This window comes from Kogia breviceps, chromosome X (assembly GCF_026419965.1).
Source record: "Kogia breviceps isolate mKogBre1 chromosome X, mKogBre1 haplotype 1, whole genome shotgun sequence".
NCBI classification, from domain to species: domain Eukaryota; kingdom Metazoa; phylum Chordata; class Mammalia; order Artiodactyla; family Physeteridae; genus Kogia; species Kogia breviceps.
Genome location: NC_081330.1, coordinates 11659155 through 11681260, shown reverse-complemented (window position 1 = coordinate 11681260; position 22106 = coordinate 11659155). Strand labels below are relative to the sequence as shown.

Sequence of the window (22106 nt, the reverse complement as noted above, 5' to 3'; positions counted from 1 at the left end):
TTGTCTGTTACCTTCTCAGTGAGATCACCTTGATTTACCTTTTGCCACTTCCTCTCTCTTGAACACATTCCCCCCAATCCTGTGCCCCCCCATAGTATTAATCACTTTTTAACTTACATGATACATTTATTATGTTTACTGTCTCTCTCTTCACACTAGAATTTAAGCTCTATGTGGGCAGGGATTTTTATTTATTGATTGATCGCTGTAGCTTGAGAAAAAGCATGTAGAACATGAACAATTTCACAGAACAGCAACATCAAACAAGGCCACTGTGTGACCTCAATGTATCGAGACAAAAACACTCCGTAATCACGTCTGAACACAGACAGAATGTAAATATTATCCAAATCACAATAATGACCAACATCTATGTTCTGGCTGATTTGGATGACTATTGCCTCTTGAGCAATGACATGTTGGCTTCCTGGATAAGATTTACTAACATGCTTAGTCATAAAATTACCACCATCTGCTAACAGCACCCAGCAAGGCCCTACTCCTTAAACCCTTCCACAAATCACCTAACTCAAGCCCAAATCTAACACTCGCTTCCGAAGAGGCCCTACTGTTCCTCATGGTGTACACTCTTTCTTGTTGCATTGAGTAATGAACCTAATGGGATCGACTACAAGTGTTTTACTGGCTTTGACAATCTGGAACTCCTAGAACAGAACTTGGCATGCAGAAAGCATTCAATAAATATTGGATGAATGAATGACTAGAAACTGGAAGCTAAAACATATTTGTAAAGGACTGATCTGATATTGTAAATATTCCTTTATTGAAAAAAATATTAAGGTTTTTATAATGAACCTTGTTTCTATGCTGATACTTATTGAGTTCAGTATTTTCTACACAGTGCTAGATGTTGTCATGCAACCATCAACTGTGACCTGAATAAATAATATCCCATATTCACATGTATTTTTCACATATATAAATGTGATACAAATTGGACTTCCCTGGTGGCCCAGTGGTTAAGAATCCGTCTGCCAATGCAGGGGACACGGGTTCGAGCCCTGGTCTGGGAAGATCCCATGTGCCGCGGAGCAACTAAGCCTGTGTGCCACAACTACTGAGCCTGCGCTCTAGAGCCTGCAAGCAAGAACTACTGAAGCCCACATGCCTAGAGCCTGTGCTTCACAACAAGAGAAGCCACCGCAATGAGAAGCCCGTGCACCGCAACAAAGAATAGCCCCCGCTTGCAGCAACTAGAGAAAGCCTGCACGCAGCAATGAAGACCTAATGCAGCCAAAAATAAAATAAATAAAGTAAATAAATTTATAAAAACAAAACAAAACAGGTTTAGTTGATAAGACTGTTTCTTGTTATACCTGTTATAAAGGGTATATTTTCATGCTGAAGAAAGTCCAGTACTAACCTAGGCTTTGCTAAACAAAGAGTTGCTTTTTGCTTAAATAATCTGCATCCTGGTCCCATTTCTAAATTCTCCATAGCTCACTCTCCAAGTACCAGAGTTGCAGAGAACACCTGAAGTAGACCTGACGTGAAAAAGGCTGACTACCTGTATGTATTCCACAATATTTGCAATAAAGGTCTCTACATTCAGCACAAGGCCAAAGTGAAAACTAAAGATATGTACAATACAACACTACCTCAGAGAGACCTTCCTTTTACGTGGTACACTTTTTCTAAGATGTCTGCCTAGCTCCTTGCCTCATCTCCTCTAGATCTCTGCCCAAATGTCACCTCATCAGAGAGAACTTTCCAGGTCAGTTTGTCTAAAACAGCAGCTCTCTTCCCCAGTCACATTCTACCCATTTATTATGCTTTTTTTCCCCTCCTTCAGAGCACATATCAGTACCCAACATAATATGTTTGTCTGATTGCTGTCTGTCTCTCCCCCTATCACTCACTGTACCCACAAGCTCCATGCGGTAAAGAGTTTTGATCACTGTTATATCCCCGGCACTTAGCCTGGCACACAGGAGGCACTCAAAAGTATTTGTTAAATGAATGAATGTACCAGTTGGGCAACCGACGAAGGCAAACATCAAGTCCTATGGGAACCTAAGCAGACCCCCAGACCCCCAACAGCCCAGGGTTTTATAGGGAATAAGTCCTTTATACAACTTGTGTTTGGTAAACATGGTTTAAAAAGCCAACTTCCCTTTATCACTTTGTTACAAAATTTGAAAATGTCCCTTTAAACTTACATTCATCATCCAAGGAAGTGAGGAATTACAAACATTTTAATCAACAGTAATCTGAATGTTCAAGAAAAGTAGATTCATCAGAGTTTATAAAACTCTCTGTTACCAATACTGTTAGCTTTGAACACAAGAAGGCTGATGGTACTTTCTACAGCCGGTAGGTGATTAATTCATAAAGTGATTGGCTTAACTGGCATCATGAGGCTGATGACACGGCACTGATGTAAGACACAGCATACCAAACAGCAAAGAGGCAAGTTCAAGAGAAAGCAAGCAGAGACTTCCCTGGTGGTCCAGTGGCTAAGACTCCAAGCTTCCAATGCAGGGGGCCTGGGTTTGATCCCTGGTCAGGGAACTAGATCCCACATGCCGCAACTAAAGATCCTGCATGCCACAACTAAGACCCGGTGCAGCCAAACAAACAAACAAACAAATAAATAGAGTCGCTTCCCATTGAGAAGAATACATTCTCTTAAAAATACTGCCAAGAAATTAGGAAAAAATCACTTCCTATCATGAGGAATGGAACATGCCTTGAAATTGAGAAAATCAGTCTCTAATAGTTGTGATGATGTTACCAGCAGCTCAGCTTGGTAAAAATCACTGAATTGCTCATAGATTAACTACAAAATTTCTGAGTCATTGAGCATTATAGCTCCTTTACGTAGCTATACTTCCACTAGAAGCAATGCAAAATACAGTTCAGCTGTTAAAACAAACCTACAAACATGCCTGCCCATCCCCCACTTATGTATCAAGTTAACATATACCATATTCTATATGTGAAAAATGTTCAGAAAACTACAGAGGGCTAAAAGTGTAGAATTGCTTAACTAATCCAAGGCTTTATCCAGGAATCACAGCTTCTTTGCTAGCTTAAACATCAATGTTTTTCTAGAGAATCAACTTGAGAAAATGCAAAGGTATGAGATTTTATTTGATGAAATAATAAACTATAACATTTTAGGATTATTGGAAAACATTGTGTACACTAACAAAAATAAAAAATACTTTTTAAAGGATCTCAATTCCAACAGGACGTACCAAATAACTTTCAAAAAGAAAATAACAATAAGACCATTACTAAAGCAAAGCTAAAAAATTTTGCTATTGTCAAAAACCAGGCCAAGAAGATCAACTGTTGAACCAAGAAAAAAAAAAAATCTTTTTACGTTGGGCATACCTCTCTAATCTCTACAATCCAATACATAAAAGGTAATTAACAGCAAATATAAACTGCATTACAGAGATTGGTTCAAGATGGCGAACTGGAAGGACGTGCGTTCACTCCCCCTTGCAAGAGTACCGGAATCACAACTAACTGCTGAACAATCATCAACAGGAAGACACTGGAACTCACCAAAAAAAGATACCCCACATCCAAAGACAAAGGAGAAGCCACAATGAGATGGTAGGAGGGGCACAATCACAATAAAATCAAATCCCATAACCGCTGGGTGGGTGACTCACAAACTGGAGAAAAATTATACCAAAGAAGTCCACCCACTGGAGTGAAGGTTCTGAGCCCCATGTCAGGCTTCCCAACCTGGGGGTCTGGCAACGGGAGGAGGAATACCAAGAGAATCAGACTTTAAAGGCTAGCGGGATTTGATTGCAGGACTTCAACAGGACTTGGGGAAACAGAGGCTCCACTCTTGGAGGACACACACAAAGTAGTGTATGCATCAGGACCCAGGGGAAGGAGCACTGACCCCTAGGAGACTGAACCAGACCTACCTGCTAGTGTTGGAGGGTTTCCTGCAGAGGCGGGGTGTGGCTGTGGCTCATCGTGGGACACTGGCAGCAGAAGTTCTGGGAAGCACTCCTTGGCCTGAGCCGTCCCAGAGTCCGCCATTAGCCCCACCAAAGAGCAAAGAGCCTGGTAAGGCTCCAGTGCTGGGTCACCCCAGGCTAAACAACCAAACAGGGAAGGAACACAGCCCCACCCATCAGCAGACAAGCAGATTAAAACTTTACTGAGCTCTGCCCACCAGAGCAACACCCAGCTCTACCCACCACCAGTCCCTCCCATCAGGAAGTTTGCAGAAGCCTCTTAGATAGCCTCATCCACCAGAGGGCAGACAGCAGAAGCTAGAAGAACTACATTTCTGCAGCCTGTGGAATGAAAACCACATTCACAGAAAGACAGACAAAATGAAAAGGCAGAGGACTATGTACCAGATGAAGGAACAAGATAAAAACCCAGAAAAACAACTAAATGAAGTGCAGATAGGCAACCTTCCAGAAAAAAAATTCAGAATACTGATAGTGAAGATGATCCAGGACCTTGGAAAAAGAATGGAGGCAAAGATCGAGAAGATGCAAGGAATCCTTAACAAAGACCTAGAAGAATTAAAGAACAAACACCTACAAGAATTAAAGAACAAAGAAACAGAGATGAACAATACAATAATTGAAATGAAAAATACACTAGAAGGAATCAACAGCAGAATAACTGAGGCAGAAGAACGGATAAGTGAGCTGGAAGACAGAATGGTGGAATTCACTGCTGCGGAACAGAATAAAGAAAAACGAATGAAAAGACATGAAGACAGCCTAAGAGACCTCTGGGACAACATTAACTGCAACAACATTCACATTATAGGGGTCCCAGAAAGAGAAGAGAGAGAGAAAGGACCCAAGAAAATATTTGAAGAGATTATAGTCAACAACTTCGACTATAACATGGGAAAGGAAATTGCCACCCAAGTCCAGGAAATGCAGAGTGTCCCAGGCAGGATAAACGCAAGGAGAAACACACCGAGACACACAGTAATCAAATTGACACAAATTAAAGATGAAAAATTATTGAAAGCAACAAGGGAAAAACGACAAATGACATACAAGAGAACTCCCATAACGTTAACAGCTGATTTCTCAGCAGAAACTCTACAAGCCAGAAGGGAGTGGCACGATATATTTAAAGTGATGAAAAGGAAGAAACTACAGCCAAGATTACTCTACCTGGCAAGGATCTCATTCAGATTTGACAGAGAAATCAAAAGCTTTACAGTCAAGCAAAAGCTAGGAGAATTCTGCACCACCAAACCAGCTCTACAACAAATGCTAAAGGAACTTCTCTAAGTGGGAAACAGAAGAGAAGAAAAGGACCTACAAAAATAAACCCATAACAATTAAGGAAATGGTAATAGGAACATATATATCGATAATTACCTTAAATGTGAATGGATTAAATGCTCCAACCAAAAGACACAGACTGGCTGAATGGATAGAAAAACAAGACCCATATATATGCTGTCTACAAGAGACCCAGTTAAGACTTAGGGACACATACAGACTGAAAGTGAGGGGATGGAAAAAGGTATTCCATGCAAATGGAAATCAAAAGAAAGGTGGAGTAGCAATACTCATATCAGAAAAAATAGACTTTATTTTTTATTAACTTTTTAAAAATTAAAATTTATTTATTTATTTATTCATTATTTTTGGCTGTGTTGGGTCTTTGTTGCTGCGTGCAGGCTTTCTTTAGTTGCAGAGAGCAGATGGTACTCTTTGTTGCTGTGTGTGGGCTTCTCAATGCAGTGGCTTCTCTTGTTGCAGAGCATGGGCTCTAGGCTAGCGGGCTCAGTAGTTGTGGCTCACGGGCTCTAAAGCACAGACTCAGTAGTTGTAGCACACGGGCTTAGTTGCTCCGCGGCATGTGGGATCTTCCCGGACCAGGGCTTGAACCCGTGTCCCCTGCATTGGCAGGTGGATTCTTAACCTCTGTGCCACAAAGGAAGTCCCTAAAATAGACTTTAAAATAAAGACTGTTACAAGAGGCAAGGAAGGACACTACATAATGATCAAGGGATCAATCCAAGAAGAAGATATAACAATTATAAATATATATGCACCCAACGCAGGAGCACCTCAGTACAAAAGGTGACTGCTAACAGCTATAAAAGAGGAAATTGACAGTAACACAATAATAGTGGGGGACTTTAACACCTCACTTACACTAATGGACAGATCATCCAGACAGAAAATTAATAAGGAGACACAACCTTTAAATGACACAACAGACCTGATAGATTTAATTGATATTTATAGGACATTCCATCCAAAAACAGCAGATTATACTTTCTTCTCAAGTGCACACAGAACATTCTCCAGGACAGATCACATCTTGGGTCACAAATCAAATCTTGGTAAATTTAAGAAAACTGAAATCATATCAAGTATCTTTTCCGACCACAACGCTATGAGACTAGAAATCAATTATAGGGAAAAAAACGTAAAAAACACAAACACATGGAGGCTAAACAATACGTTACTAAATAACCAAGAGAGCACTGGAGAAATCAAAGAGGAAATTAAAAAATACCTAGAGACAAATGACAATGAAAACACGACGATCCAAAACCTATGGGATGCAGCAAAAGCAGTTCTAAGAGGGAAGTTTATAGCAGTAAAATCGTACCACAAGAAACAAGAAAAATCTCAAATAAACAATCTAACCTTACACCTAAAGGAACTAGAGAAAGAAGAACAAACAAAACCCAAAGTTAGTAGAAGTAAAGAAATCATAAAGATCACAGCAGAAATAAATGAAATAGAAACAAAGAAAATAGCAAAGAGCAATAAAAGTGAAAGCTGATTCTTTGAGAAGATGAACAAAATTGATAAACCTTTAGCCAGACTCATCAAGAAAAAGAGCGAGAGGACTCAAATCAATAAATTAGAAATGAAAAAGGAGAAGTTACAATGGACACCGCAGATATACAAAGCATCATGAGGCTACTACAAGCAACTCTATGCCAATAAAATGGACAACCTGGAAGAAATGGACAAATTCTTAGAAAGGCATAACCTTCCAAGAATGAATCAGTGAGAAATAGACAATAAGAGCAGATCAATCACAAGTAATGAAACTGAAACTGTGATTAAAAATCTTCCAACAAACAAAAAGCCCAGGACCAGATGGCTTCACAGTTGAATTCTATCAGATATTTAGAGAAGAGCTAACAACAATCCTTCTCAAACTCTTCCAAAAAATTGAAGAGGTGGGAACACTCCCAAACTCATTCTATGAGGCCACCATCACCCTGATACCAAAACCAGACAAAGATACTACAAAACAAGAAAATTACAGACCAATATCGTTGATGAATATAGATGCAGAATTCCTCAAGAAAATACTAGCAAGCAGAATCCAACAGCACATTAAAAGGATCATACACCATGATCAAGTGGGGTTTATCCCAGGGATGCAAGGATTCTTCAATACATGCAAGTCAATCAATGTGATACACCATATTAACAAATTGAAGAATAAAAATCATATGATCATCTCAACAGATGCAGAAAAAGCTTCTGACAAAATTCAACACCCATTTATGATAAAAACTCTCCAGAAAGTGGGCACAGAGGGAACCTACCTCAACATAATAAAGACCATATACAACAAACCCACAGCAAACATCATTCTCAATGGTGAAAAACCGAAAGCATTTCCTCTAAGATCAGGAACAAGACAAGGATGTCCATTCTTGCCACTATTATTCAACACAGTTTTGGAAGTCCTAGCCATGGCAATCAGAGAAGACAAAGAAATAAAAGGAATACAAATTGGAAAAGAAGTAAAACTGTCACTGTTTGCAGATGACAGGATACTATACATAGAGAATCCTAATGATGCTACCAGAAAACTACTAGAGCTAAACAATGAATTTCATAAAGTTGCAGGATACAAAATTGATGCACAGAAATGTCTTGCATTCCTATACACTAACAATGAAAGATCACAGAGAGAAATTAAGGAAACAATCCCATTCACCACTGCAACAAAAAGAATAAAATATTGAGGAGGAAACCTACCTAAGGAGGTAAAAGACCTGTACTCAGAAAACTATAAGACACTGATGGAAAGAAATCAAAGATGACACAAACAGATGGAGAGACATATCATGTTCTTGGATTGGAAGGATCAACATTGTGAAAATGACTATACTACTCAAAGCAACCTACAGATCCAATGCAATCCCTGTCAAATTACCAGTGGCATTTTCTACAGAACTGGAAGAAAAAAATCTTAAAATTTTACGGAGACACAAAAAACCCCGAACAGCCAAAGCAGTCTTGACGGAAAAAAATGGAGCTGGAGGAATCAGACTCCCTGACTTCAGACTATATACTACAAAGCTACAGTAATCGGGGCCTTCCCTGGTGGCACAGTGGTTACGAATCTGCCTGCCAATGCAGGTGACACGGGTTCGAGCCCTGGTCCAGGAAGATCCCACATGCCGCAGAGCAACTAGGCCCGTCTACCACAACTACTAAGCCTGCGCTCTAGAGCCTGTGAGCCACAACTACTGAAGCCTGTGCGCCTAGAGCCCGTGCTCCGCAATAAGAGAAGCCACTGCAACGAGAAGCCTGCACACAGCATGAAAAGTAGCCCCTGCTCACCACAACTAGAGAAAGCCCTCATGCAGCAACGAAGACCCAACACAGCCAAAAATAAAATAAAATAAAAAATAAAATAAAATAAATTAAATTTATATATTTAAAAAAAGCTACAGTAATCAAGACAATATGGGACTGGTACAAAAACAGAAATATAGATTAATGGAAAAGGATAGAAAGCCCAGAGATAAACCCACGCACCTATGGTCAACTAATCTATGACAAAGGAGGCAAGGATATACAATGGAGAAAAGACAGTCTCTTCAATAAGTGGTGCTGGGAAAACTGGACAGCTACATGTAAAAGAATGAAATTAGATCACTCCCTAACACCATACACAAAAATAAACTCAAAATGTATTAGAGACCTAAATGTAAGGCTGGACATTGTAAAACTCTTAGAGGAAAACACAGGAAGAACACTCTGACATAAATCACAGCAAGACCTTTTTTGATCCACCTCCTAGAGTAATATAAATGAAAACAAAAATAAACAAATGGGACCTAATGAAAGTTAAAAGCTTTTGCACAGCAAAGGAAGCTACAAACAAGACGAAAAGACAACCCTCAGAATGGGAGAAAGTATTTCCAAACGAACCAACTGACAAAGGATTAATCTCCAAAATACATAAACAGCTCATGCAGCTCAATATCACAAAAACAAACAATCCAACCAAAAAAATGGGCAGAAGACCTAAATAGACATTTCTCCAAAGAAGACATACAGATGGCCATGAAGCACTTGAAAAGCTGCTCAACTTCACTAATTATTAGAGAAATGCAAATCAAAACTATAATCAGGTACCACCTCATACTGGTTAGAATGGGCATCATCAGAAAACCTACAAACAACAAATGCTGGAGAGGGTGTGGAGAAAAGGGAACCCTCTTGCACTGTTGCTGGGAATGTAAATTGATACAGCCACTATGGAGAACAGTATGGGGGTTCCTTAAAAAACTAAAAATAGAATTACCATACGACCCAGCAATCCCAGTACTGGGCATATACCCAGAGAAAACCATAATTCAAAATGACACATGCACCCCAATGTTCATTGCAGCACTATTTACAATAACCAGGTCATGGAAGCAATGTAAATGCCCATAGACAGACAAATGGATAAAGCAGATGTGGTATGTATATACAATGGAATATTACTCAGCCATAAAAAGGAATGAAATGAGTCATTTGTAGAGATGTGGATGGACCTAGAGGCTGTCATACAGAGTGAAGTAAGTCAGAAAGAGAAAAACAAATATCATATATTAATGCATATATGTGGAATCTAGAGAAATGGTACGGATGGACCAGTTTGCAAGGCAGAAATAGAGACACAGATGCAGAGAACTAATGTATGGACACCAAGGGGGGAAAGTTGCGGGTGGTAGTGGTGGTGGTGGGATGAATTGGGAGAGTGGGATTGACATACATGCACTAATTTGTATACAAAAGATAACTAATAAGAACCTGATGTATAAAAAATAATTTTAGAAAAACCTAACATTTCTGTGGAAACTATTATATGTATGTATTGCTGAATCACCTTGCTCTACACCAGAAACTAACACAACCTTGTAAATCAACTATACTTTATTAAAATAAATTTAAACAAACAACAACAACAACAAAAAACAAAGAAACTACATTACAAGAAATACCTAGGGAAACAAACCTGTTGTGAGAATCCACAGAAGAACTGGTACAAAAATTGTGGCAAAATGAAACAAAGGTTCTGGAAAAAAAAAAAAATGAAGAAGAGGGTTAATGCTTTTCACTTGATCAACTTTCTAAAGTAAAACAGAAAACTCTACTTCAGATAGTCTACAGGCAGTCCTAAGTCCTTCTAATGTCACAATGCAATAAACTTCTACTCCAGAGTTGTAAGGAAACAATTCAAAACAAATGATTACATTCATATTAATAACAACTTTTTCCCTACCAAGGCAGAAGAGGACCTCACTTACTTTATGAGACCCTCTTGCTGTTCTTCTAGGGAAGAAATGAGCTCATATAATATGAATACCTAATGGTACTGCACCTTAAATGCCAAGCGGGTTTGCAAAATCATCACAAAGTAGACTGACATAAAGCTGTAAGCCTATATTTAAAAGTCAATTAATGCCAATAAGTAGTCAGGAAATTATTATAGTGTATATTGACACGAACAAGTATCAACTAATGCTTTACTGCCTTTGTTACTGCCTCATCAAACAATTAACCATTATTATTGATCACCTACTATATGCAAAGATGACGCTGTGGGTGATACAAAAAACAAAACTTACTTCTAAGGGATTTATCATTTAACTGGGAGAACATTAAAAACAAACATATTAAAAAAATACAAGCTGAGAATTCATAAGGCAGTAAAAGCCACTAGGTAAGATGATAAACACTAAAATTAACGTCTTCAGGCAAAACCACCAGAACTAATATTTTCAAATGAGTGCTGTCCTTCAATATAGGCTGTGACTGTATTTCAGCGCTGCTGTCACTTGTTCATGGTGTCTCTGGATTTCTCTTAGGGCGGCACCTTCAATAGCTCTATTTTCTTTTAAATAGATAAATCTATTTATTTTGGGCTGCGTTGGGTCTTCATTGCTGCGCACGGGCTTTCTCTAGTTACGGCGAGCAGGAGCTACTCTTTGCTGCAGTGCACGGCCTTCTCATTTCAGTGGCTTCTCTTGTTGTGGAGCATGGGCTCTAGGGCGTGCAGGCTTCAGTAGTTATGGCTCACGGGCTCTAGAGCGCAGGCTCAGTAGTTGTGGCGCACGGGCTTAGGTGCTCCACGACATGTGGGATCTTCCCGGACCAGGGATTGAACCCATGTCTCCTGCATTGGCAGGCAGATTCTTAACCACTGCACCACCAGGGAAGTCCCCAATAGCCCATTTTTGAGCCAAGTGAAAAAACCAGTCTCTTTCCTTCTCTCACACGTTCTCACTAAGCTAATGTACCAGGCTGGGAGATTTGAGGCCGTTTTAAAAATCCAATGGATCCTTAAAGCATGAACAACTGCTGCAGCTGAGGATATTTAGGTAAACACATACTGCAGGACATTTCTACAGAAAACTGCTACATGTGTTTTGAATAAGTCCTACAGCACCAGAGTGTCGGAGCTCTCAAGGTTATCACCTGGAAGGGCAACACTCATTCGTATGTATCAGTTCTGGCAGAATGCAAAATACTGTCTGTAGCCTTTCTAGAGTCATACTTTACGTATATAAAAGAAGGGTTCTGAGGTTGGAAGAGGCAGTGCTTGGTGTGGATTATGGGGGTGCTCTGTGGGAAGGGGAGGTCTGACTCTCCCATTAGAATAACAACAGTTCCATAAAAACAGGGACTTTGCCTGTCTTATTCCATTATGAATTCTCAAGCGCCTGAAACAATGCTTGGCACATGGTAACACATTCAAACATATTTGTGGACTGAATGAATAAAGAAGTTAGACTTTGAACTAGGTGTTACAGATGAATAGGATATGGTGAGAGCGGGAACCAAGGTAAGGCCATATGTATTTTAAAGATATGAGGTAGGGCAGGGTCAGACTGTGGGGTGCCTTAAAAGCCAGACTAACTCTTAAGACAATGGAGAGTGGAGTTTCTGGAGGACAAGTTGAAAAGTGTTTTCTAAAAGTGTTAATGTTTTCTAAACATTAACCTGGCTGAATTATGCAAGGAGGAGCGAATGGAGAAATAGAAAGCAGGAAGACCTGTCACTGCAGTACTCCAGGGGCGGGCAACAACTTGAAGATGCAATGGCAAGATAAGAGGAAGGCAGCCAAAGAGGGGCAAAGGTATTGGAAATCATCTTGGGACAAAAGGCAACACCAAAAAAGGAATACTGCTAAGTCAGTAACTAAGATGATAACAGGCATAGAGATCCTAATGAAGACAGGGGGCATCTATATAAATAATCCCCTAAATTGGGAACCAGGATATGTAAATTACTGACCACTGGTAAACATTAGCCTTTTTTTTTTTTTTTTCCTGTGGTACGCGGGCCTCTCACTGTTGTGGCCTCTCCCGTTGCGGACCACAGGCTCCGGACGCACAGGCTCAGCGGCCGTGGCTCACGGGTCCAGCCACTCTGTGGCATGTGGGATCTTCCCGGACCGGGGCACGAATCCGTGTCCCCTGCATCGGCAGGCGGACTCTCAACCACTGCGCCACCAGGGAAGCCCACATTAGCCATTTTAACGCTTGTTTTGTTTTTCTTAACAGAGCGTTCCTCCCACCTGGTGGCAGCTGCTTGAATTGCAGGCCAAAATCTTAAAGAGGGAAACCAAGCTTCTGGAATCGGATCAGATCGCTAGGCAGATCTGTATGGCAAATCTTCACAGGCTCTCCCACTAAGGTGAGGTAAGAGAGAATAAGCATCCATCCCCACGTGGGGCTGTTAAGTTACTGAGTCCAAGGCCCCACAAACCTTAACTATATAAATAACATAACCACACTGAAATGGTGGAAAAGGGAAAAAAAAGTAATTTTGGAAACAGTGTTTTGACTACATTCTCTAAGACTAAAGACAAAAACAAGTGCTCACAAATATATCTCTCAAGTTAGATTTGTTTCTCACAGGAGTATGCGTAGCAATTCTGGAACTACTTTAAGTGTACTTGAGGAGTTAGCAAATAAGTAAACACAATGAGGATGAGAACCAGGTTCCTCATCACTGAAGAAAGGAGTTACTAAATGGAAAAGGGAAAGGTTACAATGAACCTTGTGCTGCGGGATTTAATCAAAGGTATCTGTATAAACTGAGTTCAAGTATCGAGTTTATACAGATACCTTTAATTTCAGCCCAACAACTTCAGCTCAGTAGCAATGAGCACAACTAGCGCCCAGATCTTGATTTCGAAATACCAGTTGTGAATAATGGAAAGGAATAGGTGATCCTTGCAGAAAAGTCTGAATCCAGGACTGGGGCTGGAAAAATACAAGAGGCGCCTAGAACATCATGTGGTACCAGAAAATAAACAGGACTTCAAAAAAGGTTAGGGCCGGGGGAGGGGGAAGGGGTGGGGAGGGAGGAACGGGGGAGTTGCCACTCAATGGGTATACAGTTTTAGTTATGCAAGACGAGTAAGTACTAGAGGTCTGCTGTACTTAACAATACTGTACCATATACTTAATAATCTGTTAAGTGCATAGAGCTCATGTTAAGTGTTACCACAATAAAATAAAAATTTAAAAATGATGGAGACATGGTGAAAGGAAACAGGTGCCAAATCTGTGACAATCTGAGTAACAGAATGAACAATGAGAGTAATGAATTTCAACATAGAATAAAATATCTAGTTTAGCAGGAGAATGCTCTTTTCAAATGAAACTACACAGAGCATAACTGAGGGGTCTTGAGACCCTCAGAACACCATCTGAACCAGCTTATCAAAGCTGACATTATCATGAGACATACTGACAACATGTGCCTCCGGATATGATGCATTCAGCAGGTTGCAATAGCGCTTCTGTGGTAATTGTGCCCAAATGCAAAACCTGAGTCTAATAATCTAATAATAGGCAAACATTAGACAAAACCCAAATTGAGGGACATTCTACAAACTAACTGGCCAGCACTCTTCAAACATGTTAAGATCATGAGGACAAAGACAGGAACTATCCTAGGTTAAAGAAGACTAAGGAGATCATGATCCTTAAATGCAAGCATGAGCCTGAAATGGACCACAGATAGAAAATCTGAGGGACCATTAGCAAAATGCCAGTACAGTATACAGACTAGTTAATAATGTGCCAATTAATATCAATTTACTGCTCTTGGTAACTATGTTGTGGGTTATCTAAGGTGTTAACAGTTGGCAAAGCTGGGCAAAGAGTATATGAGATTACACTAATTTTGCAACTTTTAAAAATATGAAATTATCTCAAAACAAAAAGTGAAAAAAACTGTTAAAAACTATATAGAATAGAACATAGGACAGGAGATCAAGTTTTGGTACATGTCTAAAACAGGCAAACCTAATGTGTATGTTGCATAAATTATATCTAAATTTATATGCTATATGCCATATAAGTTACTATATATCACAGAGTAATGTAAATCAGATTAGTTTTTGTTTGGTGCAGGGGTGGAGAAGACTGGAAAGGAGCACAAGTAAACTTTCTGGGGTGATAGAAATAGTCTGTATTTGGTTCGGGTGGTAGCCACATGGATGTATACATTTGTTAAAATTGAACTGTAAACATTTAATGGGTACGTTGTACTGTATTTAAACTATATTTTAAGAAAGTTGGCTTAGGGCTTCCCTGGTGGCGCAGTGGTTGAGAGCCTGCCGATGCAGGGGACGCGGGTTCGTGCCCCGGTCCGGGAGGATCCCACGTGCCGCAGAGCGGCTGAGCCCGTGAGTCATGGCTGCTGAGCCTGCGCTCAGCGACGGGAGAGGCCACAGCGGTGAGAGGCCCGCGTACCACAAAAAAAAAAAAAAAAAAAAAGAAAGTTGTCTTAAAAATTTTCATCTCAAATCTCTTGCATTAAAAGGAATTTCTGGTTTCTGATTTGATAAATAGACTGCCTCTGTTTTGCTGACCACATATTTCAGTACTAAGACAGTAAAAGAAACATGAAAAAAGAAGAAAAAAACCCTACAACCAAGCTGAGCCAATGCTGGGTTAAATAGTCATAAGTTAAATCACAAGTATTTCATCACATACCTTATAGAAGAAATACTGTACAAGGTGTGCTATTCTCACATAATATAGGTGTCCGTGAGCCAACAGCAGTTTCTTTAAATGTTTAAACTTTGGGACAGAATAATCACTATTCCTGGCTGCTTGGCGACCTTCTTTGCCTTTGATACCTAAAAAAAGAAAAATCTCTATAGGGTGAGTATTTTTATAGAATAAGTAACCACCTGACTTGTTACTTTCGTATTTTTTACTTGCTTACCATGTATAGTTCAGTTGAATAGTTTAGATTTGTTTTCTTAAGCAAAAAGTGCTTTCAACAGTGACAGTGAGACTTACCAATAAAAAGTAAAATTATGTTTAATTGACAATTACCTATTTATAACAAAACATAAAATAATCAATAGAATCATTATTTTAATCATTATAAGGCAAAAATTATCCTGAGGAAAAAGTTAAATCTGAAAAGGATTTTAAAGGTACTTAGTAAGTGATTAATTATGCATGGCACCAGACTAGATGCCATATTAAAGCAACTCAGAGACCTGGGGATTATGGTCTAAGAGCTCAAAACTGAAGAGTTATAATGAGATGGTTAAGTCCTTATACTGAATGATACTCTGAGTAGTGGTTGGCAAACACTTAGTCCTGTCCAAAATGTTCATAAGACAGTTGTTCACACCAAAGATCCTTGAAATTTGGTCCTGTCCAAAACGTCAAGACATTTGGACTATAAGACAGTTGGTCCATGCCAAAAGGTCTTTGAAATCTGGTCCTGTCCAAAATGTCCACGAGCATAGTTGGTCCATGCCAAATGGTTTTGGACAGGACCAAATTTCAAGGACCTTTTGCATGGACCAAATGTGCTATGGACGTTTTAGACAAGACCAAATGTCCTGCAAGGCTGAGTAGCCGCCCAAGTATTCCATGAGCTCAAGCAGCTTTAGGCCATTTCCACTGTCAATAACCAATGAGTTGAACTAGAGCTCCACACTAAATAGGGTTACTTGCAAATGGAAAGAATTTGGGAATCCAAACCGTGGTACAATAATCCCCAAGATACTATTTCCACTATTTCTCGCCCACCAAAAAACCACTTGCTGGGGTGTTAGGATTGCCTCCCAGCAGCCTGACAGGGGAGGAAAGGGTGCAGGTTTTAGAGAAGCTGTTGTTGCATGCCGATATGTAAATTCACCACTAAAGCCCAAACCGCCGTGCAGAGATATTGCCATGTGGAAAATCAGCCAGCCAATTATCGTTTCTTAGTCCCAAACAGTTAAGGATCTCAAAAGATATAGTGCAGCAACAAAAGCAGGCGATCTGGCCAGGGGCGAAAAATCAGTAACATTTCATGCATGCTGTCAAAAGTGAGAGCTAAATGATCAACTGCATGGCTAGTAGGTTTGGGAAATTCACTTTACTTGGCTAATATAATAACATCCTCCAACTTTGTATTGCTACATTCCCACCATGGGTAGGACTTTGGCATGGACATATTCCATGATCCGATGAGGACCTTCTTTTGATTAACAACGATCATTCCCAAATTCGGATTCAAGATGAGCAACCAAAACAATCTCTAGAATAATAAGACCACTCTACCTAAAAGCAATACTGATACCTTACAGCTGCCATCTCATTAGATGTTTCTTACCTATGCCCACATGGGATTCCAAGATCATACTAACATCATTGGCACCATCACCTATCGACAGTGTTATTGGGCTGCCTTTTAAATTCTTCACCATTCTCACAATCTAAACATTAAATACAAAAGAGGTATAGAAAAGGTCAAAGCAGAATGTGAGCTTGTACTACATTGTGGGTATTTGCCTCATTTACACTTGTAAATGGAGGCCTTCAAACAGAAAGGTAGCTTGTGCATATAAGTACAACCAGTCTTGAATTCTCAGGGGCAGAAGAACACAGCTTTTCAAAATGTAATACCGGCGCCCACTTGTTTCTGGTTTTGCAAAGGTATGAACCGTCAAAAACCATGCCTTATACCTATATTAGAGGTCAGCACGCTTCCCTCTTTTGTCATTGCTTCCTGTGTCCTTTCAGATCACGTACTGAATGAGAGAAAGTGGAGACCAGAGAGCCGATTTGGGGAAACATGCATGGGGCTACCAGGACAAAAGTGGGCAGTGAGAGGACAATGTTTTTGGTTGCCTCTCCCTCTCTCCTCCCTGCTGACACTCCTACCTCCCCTCGGTGCATGCCAACCCTTATTTCCATCTAGCTGCCGACTAAACTTTACTAAATCACCCAGTGCCCAATATGATATGATATGATCTCTCATACAGGAAGCTGCATTTCAAAAGGGGGCACTTTAAAGGTGATGAGCTTTGCAGAAAGATGCCTGAGATATGTGTATAAAGCCTGTCATTATTCCCTGAGTGTCTCTTAAAGATGTGTCGATGGCACAGTGCAGCTCAATGCTGTGTTCATGGTAAATACTGGATAAAAGAAATGTTCTCCTGGCAGAGTTACTTGTGGGAAGAGTATTGGGTAAGCAGCTGTCCTCCCACCGTTATGTTTTAGATAATGACTGCTTTAAGTGTCAACCCTCAAAATCCCTTGGAATCTAGCAGCTTTTAAAAAGCTTATGTAATTCAGTAGTTAAATAATGCCTTGCAAAAATTGTGTACCCACACTGGCTTTCACCAGGTAACATAAATAAAATCCATTTTCACATAACTGATTAAAAATAATTTATACGAGGGAAAACCACCCTGCAGTCTTTTCTTTAAACAAAATTCAGTCAGGTTTTAGTTGTAGAAAACAACATACCAAAAAAACCCCACGTCCAATCCATTTGAAACAAAAATGATGTTACTATGAAATGCCAGCTTTCTCCCAATCCTTCACCTCAACTTGGTTCTTTCTAAAAACTTTATAAGAGTGTCAGAAATAATCTGTAAGTGAGTCATCCACAAAAGTAAACTTGTGTTTAATGGGCTACAATACTGGTTAAACTAATTGCACTTGTTATACTGTATACAGTAATGATTTAAACCACAAGGAAGAAAAATGCAGCCAGGAAAGGTCTAGGGAAGGCAATAAAATTATCAAGGGTGACAGCTTCTGCATGAAAATATAGATTTAAAAAGATGAAAGCTTGTCCTTGTGGAAAGATAAAAGGATATATTGTCATGGACCATAAAACCATGAAAGGTCTAGGTAGATAAATATGGGGGTATTTTTTTACTGAGTCCCAGGTCACCTGGATTAAGGACTTCTTTTCAATCTCTAGATAGCTTCACAAAAGAGAAATCAATTTACCAAAAAGTATTTATTGACCAACTATAACTACATGCAATACGATGTGCAAAAGCAAAGTGCAAATATCCAGAAAGGATACACCACTTGGTCTCACACCTCAAGAAGCATATAATGGGGAATGGATACAATAATATCAGATAATCAGATTAACAATACAAGATAACAATACACAATACCTATGCAAGGGAATATATAACACTGTCATCTAAGTTGTCCACATAAGAAGGCCCGTGATGTCAGAGAAGGGAGAGGACACTACATGCCAGACTGATCAGAAATGATTTTATAGAAGGAAGGGTGGTTTGATCTAAACCATAAAAGACTGGTAAGATGTGCATGGATGGGGAAAAGGGGGTTGGAGCAGTATCCCACGGAAAGGGAAGAGCATAGCATGTTCTAAGGCACACAGCCAGTTAAGTACAGTAAGTATATGGGGCTTCCCTGGTGGCGCAGTGGTTGAGAGTCCGCCTGCCGATGCAGGGGACGCGGGTTCGTGCCCCGGTCCGGGAAGATCCCACGTGCCGCGGAGCGGCTGGGCCCGTGAGCCGTGGCCGCTGAGCCTGCGCGTCCGGAGCCTGTGCTCCCCGACGGGAGAGGCCACGACAGTGAGAGGCCCGCGTACCGCAAAAAAAATAAATAAATAAAATAAAATAAATAAAATAAAAATTAAAAAATAAAGTACAGTATATGCTTAGAAAACAGATCTGGTTTGACCAGACCAATGAGTTTTTGTACAGGGGACATGGATAGGTATATATGGGGCCACATCAACACGGAGCGATATTATGAAAGTGGCAACAGGGTGCAGGAGAAATGGGAAGAAAAGTCCAGACTGCAGGCAAAGAGAGAAGTTAGTCCATGGAGTTCAATGAGCTGTTTAAGTCCTGGACCTGGAAGGTAATGGAAAGAAAGAGATGGAAAAGACAGTGTACTAGAAAATGGACAGAATTTGGTGACTGAGACCACATGGAAGGGTAAAGCATGGGGGACGTCAAGGTTTTGAATCTAAAGACCTAGAAGTATAGTGAGCTCAGTAGTAGATGTAAAGGGACTTCCCTGGTGGCGCAGTGGTTAAGAATCTGCCTGCCAATGCAGGGGACATGGGTTCGAGCCCTGGTCTGGGAAGATCCCACATGCTGCAGAGCAGCTAAGCCCGTGCCTCCATAGCTACTGAGCCTGTGCTCCAGAGCCCGCAAGCCACAACTACTGAGCCTGCGGACCTACAGCCCATGCTCCACAACAAGAGAAGCCACCGCAATGAGAAGCCCACATGCAGCAATGGAGACCCAATGCAGCCAAAAAACAACAAAAAAAGACAAGGAAAATGACAATCTGGGCTCTAGAGAAGGCTGAATTGAGGTGGCAATGACACACCCAAGAACATGTGCTTAGTAAGCAACTGGATAAATAAAGTAGAACTCCAAAGATTGGGATTGGAGAAGTGACTTGAAAATCACCTATGTGGGGACTTCCCTGATGGTCCAGTGGTGAAGAATCCGCCTTCCAATGCAGGGGACGTGGGTTCGATCCCTGGTCAGGGAACTAAGATCCCATATGCCGCGGGGCAATTAAGCGTGCACGCCACAATTACTGAGCTCGCACGCCTCAATGAGAGAGAGAAAACCTGCACGCCGCAAGGAAAGATCCTGCATGCCTCAACGAAGATCCCGCATATGGCAACTAAGACCCAATGCAGCCCCCCCCAAATCAATCAATAATCAATCAAATAAATATAAAAAAAAGAAAATCACCTATGTGGCCATGACAGATGAGTAGGTGATATCCTGGAAGAGGTGACAATAGTGAGGGAAATAAAACAGACTAAGGACTGAACCACACGGGGCTCCGTAGTCTGGGTGGGAGAAGCAGCACAGTGTTAGGAATTCAGGTACTGTCCTGGGCAGTGGAGAAGTTAGAAGCCAGGTGAGCAATTTGAGCAGCAGACAATGAATATAGGAGGCAAAAAAAGGGAAAGAGGTATTGTCTTTGACTAAAGCGACAGATTTCTACGGATACTGTTCTGATAGGATCTGCTTCCCCAGCTGGGGCTAACCAAGGCTCTTAAGGTTGAAGAAAAGAAGAGCACCTGATTGTGGCGGAAACTGAAAGTGAGAAGAAGGTAGACAATGCCCTAAGTTAGGATGGGCCGTGTGCTTGTGCACGCGTGCACGCGTGTGCGAGGTAGGGGGCAGGGTGTGTGAAGGAGAAGGCAAAGACACAGCGCCACCCGCTCGGTCTAGAGCCAGCAGCCGAGGGACGGGAAGAAGCAAGACCACCATAGAAAAGAATACAGTGTACGCAGAAGTGAAAAGGCGCGTACCTGAGACTCTAAGGTTCCTGAGACTCAGTGAGTACAAGGAAGCAAGGTGAAGCAGATCGATGCGAGCCAGAGGAGCTGGAAAAGACAGCACACCCGAGGTTGCCCCTGCGGTGGGTTTTATTAGGAGTAAAATTTTTGGTAGGCCAAGAGGAATTCAGAGGGAATTCCAGATGAGGAAATTATATGAGGGAAGCTTTGGAGGTGGGTGTGAGCATGGCACGTGGAAGGGACACAAAGGGGGAGCAACCAACAGGAGAGGATGATTCTCGCTGACGTGAGTGATGGTGGACACAGAATATGTACAGACACATTGAAAGGGTCGACAGGGGTGGCCCCGAGTACCGTCCTGAGTCATCTGCACTACATCCTAAGAGACTAGGAAACCACTGAAAGGTTCTGAGTGAGAATATATGATGGGAGAAGTACTGCTGTAACAAGATGAATTTGGGAGTATGGGGAAAGAGATGGAATGGGGAAGGGCGAAAGCAAGGAGAGTAAGGAGAAGATTAAATCAAGTAGTCTGTGTGTAAAGTCCTAAGGGCTTGCTTGCACTACGGTGGAGATAAAGGGTTGAACGAGGTGGCACCACAATGAGGGCTATGACAGAAGGTAGGATCAGTAGGACTGATGGTGACTATATATGGAGTGAGTGAGAAGAAAAGGATCAAAGGCAGTTTGGAGACTTAGGGAGCCAAAGAAAAATGTCACTGGTAACAGGAATCATAAAGACAAGGGATAAAACAAACTGGCCTGAAGGAGGAAATTATAATATCTGTCTTGGATACTAGGATTTAATGTTACAGTGGGGAATCCATATAGAGCCGTCTAGCAGGCAGCTAGAAATATGAGACTTAACAAAAAGGAAAAGTCAGGACGAGAGACAGATCGCCAGTGGAAGTCACAGAAATGGATGTACTTATCCAGAGAGACAGGGTGTAAGTGAAGAGCCGAGGGAAGACATAGCCCCCCAAAAACCGACAATTAGGGAAAAGACACAGGATGAAACAAAATAAAAAGACACTAGGTTGCCAAGAAGGGAAAAAAAAAAAAAAAAGGACCGTGGACCATTACAGAAAGCAAGGGAGGAGAGTTGAAAGGAGGACATCAATTGGCAGTGTCGACTGCAGCGGAGAAATGAGGAGAAAACGAAAGACAACACAACGGGTTCAGCAAGGAGGTCACTGCTCTCCTCCAGGAGATGCAGCAGAGCAAGGTGAGAAGAAAGAATGCACGGGGCTAATGGAATAGTGGAGCAGGAGCACTAGGATGAAGGCA

General features: G+C 41.0%; 1 protein-coding gene across 9 annotated transcripts in view; it reads right to left on the bottom strand.

Annotated features, from left to right (window-relative positions):
* The window catches only part of ATP11C (ATPase phospholipid transporting 11C), a 162790-nt gene that overhangs the window by 23829 nt on the left and 116855 nt on the right, over positions 1-22106 (bottom strand). For all 9 annotated transcript variants that reach the window (XR_010838562.1, XM_067023020.1, XM_067023024.1 and 6 more), the window contains 3 exons: positions 16881-16983; positions 15254-15399; positions 10255-10314 (listed from right to left, as the gene is read on the bottom strand). Coding sequence is in view for 8 of the 9 variants with exons in the window: in XM_067023020.1 (XP_066879121.1) it covers positions 10255-10314; positions 15254-15399; positions 16881-16983 (309 nt within the window). In the remaining variant the exon portion in view is untranslated. The remainder of the gene's footprint in view (positions 1-10254; positions 10315-15253; positions 15400-16880; positions 16984-22106) is intronic.